This window comes from Delphinapterus leucas, chromosome 8, assembly GCF_059928025.1.
Source record: "Delphinapterus leucas isolate spDelLeu-1000000601 "Yukka" chromosome 8, BTC_Dleu_Yukka2, whole genome shotgun sequence".
NCBI lineage: Eukaryota > Metazoa > Chordata > Mammalia > Artiodactyla > Monodontidae > Delphinapterus > Delphinapterus leucas.
This window is the reverse complement of record NC_143136.1, coordinates 55,500,787-55,507,451: the sequence shown is the minus strand read 5'-3', so window position 1 is coordinate 55,507,451 and position 6,665 is coordinate 55,500,787. Positions and strand designations below refer to the sequence as shown.

Here is a 6,665-nt window from a genome sequence, read left to right as displayed (position 1 = left end):
AAGGCCCTGCTCTCTGTCTGGTTCATTTCTCCGGATTGTGTTCACAGGGAACATTTGAGCAATGAGGTATCATCTCTCCCCAGACAAACAGCAGGCTAGACACCACTCAATGTAAAAGGGATCTAGTCTCTAGGCACAGTGTTCCTCTATAAGCATATGCCTACTGTTTTTTTGCCTTAGCTCTATATTCAATACTCAATACTACTCTTATTTATCATGTTTTCTCCATTGCTTGCTTGGCTTGATCTCAACCTCTCATATTTTTCAGGAAGGGCTTCTTGGAACTATGTTTCCTGCACTCTCCTTTGCGTATTTAAAATGCATAAATGTCCCATATGACATAGATATTTTTGTGTGATGAAATTCTGTGTCTATCTGTGGCTTACATAATTGAATATGAATTTTGCTGGATTTTAAATTGTAGAGTCATATTTTCTTTCCCTGAGGACTTGGTAGCTATCACTATGTTGTCTCCTTGAACTGGAGAGTGCTAGCAGGAAGACTAACACCAGAATGAATTTTCCTCCAATAGGTGACTTGATTTTGTCTAGATGCCCAAAGAATTTTTTAATTATCTTTGAAGTTCATTAGCACTGAATGTGTTTCAGTACTAAGCAGTGAGCATCAACTTTTCCTGAAATGATATGTTCTTTCAGTCTGTAAATTCAAGTTTGCCTTCATTTCAATAAAATGTCCTATTGTTATAATTTGACTTTGTTTCCTGTTTCATTTGTCATGTTCTCTTCAGAGATACCAATTATCCTTATTTTGGACTTCTTTTATTTTGACTCCATTTTAATCATTCTATCTTGTCTTTTTATTCTGTATTATTTTCCATTTCATTTCCAATTTTATCCTCCATGCCCCTGAAAGTATTTTAGAAGTTCTTCTCTTCTTTTTTGATGTTTTTAATGTAATATGCAGTTCTATATGGTTATATATTTTTCTTCTATTTCTTTCTAAGCTCTGCCAACTCAGTTTTATTATCTATTAATATTTACTGCTTATCATTTATTCCTTGAGTCTTGTATCTCTTCTTTGAACACTTTTTTCCCCCGTGAGAGATCACACTATCTTTAATTTCATTTCATGGAAAACTGTTAGCAGTTTTTCTGGGGTGTGTTCTTCATCTGGTTTTTGTTTTCACATTCCTTTCCTTCTTTTTTCTTGTGGTATCTTTGCATTAGCCCCATGCTGGGGACTTTTTGTTTTTTGCTTATCTTTAAGTGAATAATGGAGGAGGGGTGACTTCAGGGGAGTGGATTAGGGTGGCTGCATTTGAATTTCGGTCTATCTTCTTTGAGTACTTTCTCACCAACACTCTCCTCTGGCAGCAATTTCAGCCCCTGCCTAGCAGAAGCCTCCCTTGCTTACTCTGAAGTCTCATATGACATAGATATTTTTGTGTGATGAAATTCTCTTCAGCTGACCAATATTAGCAGCTGCAGGGTGACTTGTCACTCACACTGTCAATTATCCTGACACACTGACAGCCCTGTTTCCAAGATGGCTTGTCTGAAAGTTTTCTTGTTCCACCCCACCTCTCCTGCCACTCTATGGCAGCAAGGAGGACTCAAGAAACATCCCTGAGCCTGGCCAGGCACTCGCCCTTACTGCTCCAAGCAGGTATGTGCGACTTGTTCTGATGAACACTGTACTCTGCCCAAGATAGCTGGATGCAGACAACCACACTCAGCTTTCTACTTCACCCCGCCCAATTTTCACTGCATTGGGCAGCTCTCCCCGCATTATGTGTGGCATGGGTGGGGTGATGATTGGAAGCATAGGGTTGTGAATGCTTCTTCTTTTGTGGATTATGGAGTTTTACTTCCTGTCCTTTTTGTTTGTTTATTTGTTTGTTTGTTTTCAGGTTGGCCCTTAACTGGTAAAAGGCAATATAAATCCATTTAGCAGATCCTCTCTCCTGACACCCAACTTTCAAGTTCACTCTCTTACTGGAAGATCCAGTACCTGCCCTTTTTTCCCATGAGGTGATAAATTCCTGACTCTGCCTAACAGAGAAGATACAAGGAAACATAACTCAAAGGGAGGAAATTTAAATTCCATCAATTTAATAGTTGTGAAAATATGATCTCATTTATGTACCCATATATTGATAAAAATCACTTCCTTTTATATTTGTTTTCTCTCCTTTATTATTTGATTAAAAATATATCAAGGATATTGTTCCTATAAATATAGATATACATCATTATTTTAAAGGACATATAAAATTTCATTATATAAAACTTCTGTTGATATTTGAGTTATAGTTTCACTACTGTAAATACTGCAATAAACATTCTTATATACTGATTTTACTTTCTTCTCCATCTCTTTCGTTATGCTAAATTTTAAGAGGAAGAATTGCTGCGTGCAAAGGCTAGGCCCTTTTAAAATTGAAATATATTTCACCAAACTTATATCCATAAAGGTTACCCCAATTTGAATTCTCATCATCAGTAATGATAATGTCCATTTTCTCATAACCACACTCAAACTCACTGTTATAATACTTTTAAATCTTTACCAGTCTGATGGCTGCAAAATCATAGAAGTGTTTTAATGTGCTTATATTCTCTAAGGAATTGCGTGAATGTTTTAGAAAGCCTTTACCCACAGAATGACTATAAAACAATATTCACCAGTATTTTTACATTCTTTTTTTTAAACATTAAGTCTTTGATCCATCTGAAATTTATACTGACTTACAGAAATAAAACAAAAAGGGGGGCAGCTCATCTTTCAATGTCATAAGAGAGTAAAGGCCACACAAGAATTATCTAGGGCAGAGAACTGAAAACTACTGCCTGCTGCCAAATATAGCTCACCACCTACTTTTTTTTTTTTAATATTTATTTATTTGGCTGCGGCAGGTCTTAGTTGTTACACGTGGGATCTCTGTTGCCAAGTGCGATCTTTGTTGCAGCATGCAGGATCTTTTAGTTGCGGCATGCAGGTGAGATCTAGTTCCCTGACTAGGGATCAAACCCAGGCCCCCTGCATTGGGAGTACGGAGCCTTAACTACTGGACCACCAGGGAAGTCCCCCCCACACCTATTTTTATAACTAATGTTTTATTGGAACATAGCCATACTAAGACTGCTTTCATGCTACCATGAGTAGCTACGACAGAGATCATGTGACTTGCAAAGCCTAAAAAATATACTATCTGAAAACTTACAAAAAAAAATTTGCCAGCGCCAATCTAGGAAATGTACTAAGTCCCATCCTTGGTTACTACTTATTAAAGACTCCAGACTTAATAAAGTTACATGTTAATTTGTAGCTTTTTCTCTGATTAAAAATTTCTATCCTATGGAAAAGATAACCTTAAAGATTACAGTTTATGGACTTGCTTTGTTTCTAAAAAGTTTTGTCTCTGAGAAATTTTATCCTAACATTGCCTATAAATACCTAACTTCTCAAATGCTCTTTGGACTTGTTTTAACATCTTATTTGTTCCCTCATAAATTAATGAATTAAAAATAATCTTTGATATGTATTTATTAAATATTTACATGAAAGTTATGATTTTGCCTTATAGAAAATTATATTTTGACAAGTATGAGGTAAGAATCCAGCTTTTTGAATTTTTTTTTTCCTAAGTTGCCAGCTATTTGTTTCCAAAACATTTGTAGGACAATCCATCAATCTTCCCACCAATCTAATTTCAAATGCTTGCTTTGTCATATTTGTGTACTGAATATAAGATGATTGATTAGAGAATACAATTTGTATACTGATTATAAATTTCAAAGGCCACAGACATAGCTGTACAAAAAGTCACTTATGTTATTTTCCTGTGGCAACTGAATCTCTTCTTGAGCCCTAGTTCTGCTTGCTGACAGAAGACAAAAGAGACAATCCAGTTAACTCAGCCACTTCAGATTTTCTCAATCGTTTCAGAATTCAATTCATTTAATACTGAAATTTTCACCAGGATGACATGCAACTTTTTGGCTTCTTTGGAGCAAAGCAGCTGATCTATAGTCACCCTCTCACCCAGGCTGGCCTCTAAGAGGCAAGACAGCCTCACTGATCTTCAGCCTAGTCATCCCTAACAGTGGATGTGCTTAAATATCTACACCTATAGCTCCCCAGGCCCAGGTCAGATCCTCTGTGCCTCCCTCGTCCTGACAGGCTTCTTTCTTCAGGTCTCAGCCCTCCCTCTGTTACCTTCTATCAGGAAATGGGAAAACTGTATTTGCCCCTCATGCTTTTGTGGGGCTCTGGCTGTCCCGTGGCTCCTCCCATATTGCCGCCTCCAGTCTTCTTCCCTGTCGCGGGGTCTGGGGGGACTTTCAATCCCCACGACCCACCTAGCTCCACTATGAGTGGCCTTGAGGCTGGGCAGGGCTAGGAGAGCTGGAAAACCGTATTTCCTCTTCTCTCCAACTCTCCCACTTTAGTCCAGGCAACTCATGAATGGGAGAGTCTAGGGCTTCATCTATTCTCTTTCCAATCTACTGTTTTGGGTACAACGTTAAGCTCTGGTTCCTTCAAGTCTCTAAGAAAGCCTGGTTCTTGCCAATGAAAAAGTCTTGGTTTTTGAGAATAATAACTCTGTCATAACTTTTTAAAGCCCACTTTGGCACTCACAAACACCGAATGGAGTTCTTTGTCTCTGTATTCAGTGCAATCCCTTGCCTGAAACAACGTACCAGGTTAACTGGAAGGTTGGAGAGAGGGATGGAGAGTGATAGGTTTGCTGATGATAATAAAGAAAGAAAGGTCATAAGTAACAAGGGCAAGGCATGACTGAATTCTGGATTTGCTCAGTGACGTTGAGAACTTATACGTATTCCTTTCTAATTACAAAAGCATCTTTATTGTTGAAATGCTTGCAGTAAAAAAACAAACCCAAAACACTGTCATTTCAAGTCTGAAACTCTCTAGTCCTCCAACACACTTTTGTTCCTCAGAAATAATTTTCTAAACTCTACAGGAAAGAGAACAGTCTTTACTAGCTTTTCACATGTATAGGGGTCTTTGGACTCTATTCTGTTCAGTTGTTTCTTATAAGGAACAAATCTCTAGTTTTATAATATATTTTAACAGCTTCACAGGCAAAACCTCATCCATTTTACATCTTTGTTGCGTTTAAAACATTTTTTCTGGCTACTTTTATATGTTTATTTTTCCATATGAACTTTTCAAAATTAAAAATCATGTTGTCAAGTTCCATCTTTGTTTTCTAATATTGGGATAGGAATCTAAGTGTGCTCTTAATCAGTAAAATAAGATCATGTAGCATTTACAGGTGTTGCTTGGGTCCCTCTATAATAATGATTCAACCCCCTGATTAAATCTAGATGACAAAGGTTTTTAATATCATTCCATCCATTCAGCATTCTGAGGTGAGGAGGACGAAGTCCCAGCCAGAGAACTCTGACTCGGCATGATTTTCTGTTTGCTGTGCCAGCACCAGATTTTGGCGTCTGGTGTCCTGAGTTGGCTTCTCCTCTTACACATGGAGTGACTGTTTCTGGTCTCCTTCCTATCATTTCTACCTGACAATCAGGGTAGTGCACAGAACAGCTATCCCTTTGAGTCTGAAGTTTCAACAAACCTTTGGTGAGAAGCATGTTAAAGGAAAGCAGGGCACTGACGGGTTTTCTGCATGGTGATGCCACATTTATACCCCATTCCCACCCCACCTCCCCAAGCAGTAACCTCGGCAAAAAATCCTCACAGCTTCTCAAATGGTACCAAACAGATTAGTCTCCTCTTTTTGCACATAGTTCACTTTTACCTGCAGATCTTGCCCCTCTGGAGTAAAGGAGTTCCTCCTTACTGTGAGGGGGAGGGGTTGGGCAAAGAAGAAATGATAGGCTAGGCCCAGATATTCTGCCCTGACCCCAATATTACAGTCTTAGAATGTTCAGCTGTGATAGTGAAAAGGTCTTCTTAACCTTCAGTACTACACCAACACCTTTATGCATGTACCATCTAGTCATCTAGTCTAGGGAGTGATTTTTGACCCCCTCCCTACTTTATACCCTGAAGCTATTACTGTCGCTGTTATTCTCTCCAGCTCTGCCCGCACTTTCCATATCATTGTCTGTCTTCTGTATTTTTTCATTGGACTTGCCAGAGAGCAAGACTGCAGGGTAAAAACTAGTCCATGTTAGAAGATTTACAAAAGTGACCACCCTAAGCTGGTTTAAATTAGTTCCATGTCTGTTTTAACTGAACTAGCAAACAGTGAGCTTGTCCTTGCTTAGATTCCACATGGTCCCCCAGCCACTTGCCCTCACAGGGACCTGGGAGTGGCTCAGGAACCTTGGAAGCTGAAAAGCCCCAACCACTGCCCCTTCCTGCCTTTGCTCAGGGAGAGCCCACAGCCGGCCAAGAACCACCGAGCACCCCACCTCTTCCCACTCCTTGTGGGGGTTTCAGAGTCAGGTGGTGGGGAAGACTAATAAGTCACTCGACTCTTGGAGCTTTAAGTCCTCACCTGTAAGTGAGGATGATAATAATACCTATCCCGTAAGGATGCAGTGAGTATTGAATAAACCCAGATGCTTCACAAAGCATCTGGAAGCGCTTCACAAATATGGGCTATTGGGGGGTGTGTGTGTGTGTTCTCCCAAGGTTCTACTGAGTTTTACACAATCGCAGGATAATTGCAAGGCTATTGTTTGCTTAAACCACACCTGCTG

The 6,665-nt window shown here is 39.3% G+C and overlaps 1 protein-coding gene across 1 annotated transcript in view; it reads right to left on the bottom strand.

Annotated features, from left to right (window-relative positions):
- Window positions 1–5,996: 5,996 nt before the first annotated feature.
- The window catches only part of PDE11A (phosphodiesterase 11A), a 168,643-nt gene continuing 167,974 nt past the window's right edge, over window positions 5,997–6,665 (bottom strand). Inside the window, exon 6 of the mRNA XM_089915919.1 lies at window positions 5,997–6,089. Within this exon, the coding sequence (XP_089772045.1) occupies window positions 5,997–6,089 (93 nt within the window). The remainder of the gene's footprint in view (window positions 6,090–6,665) is intronic.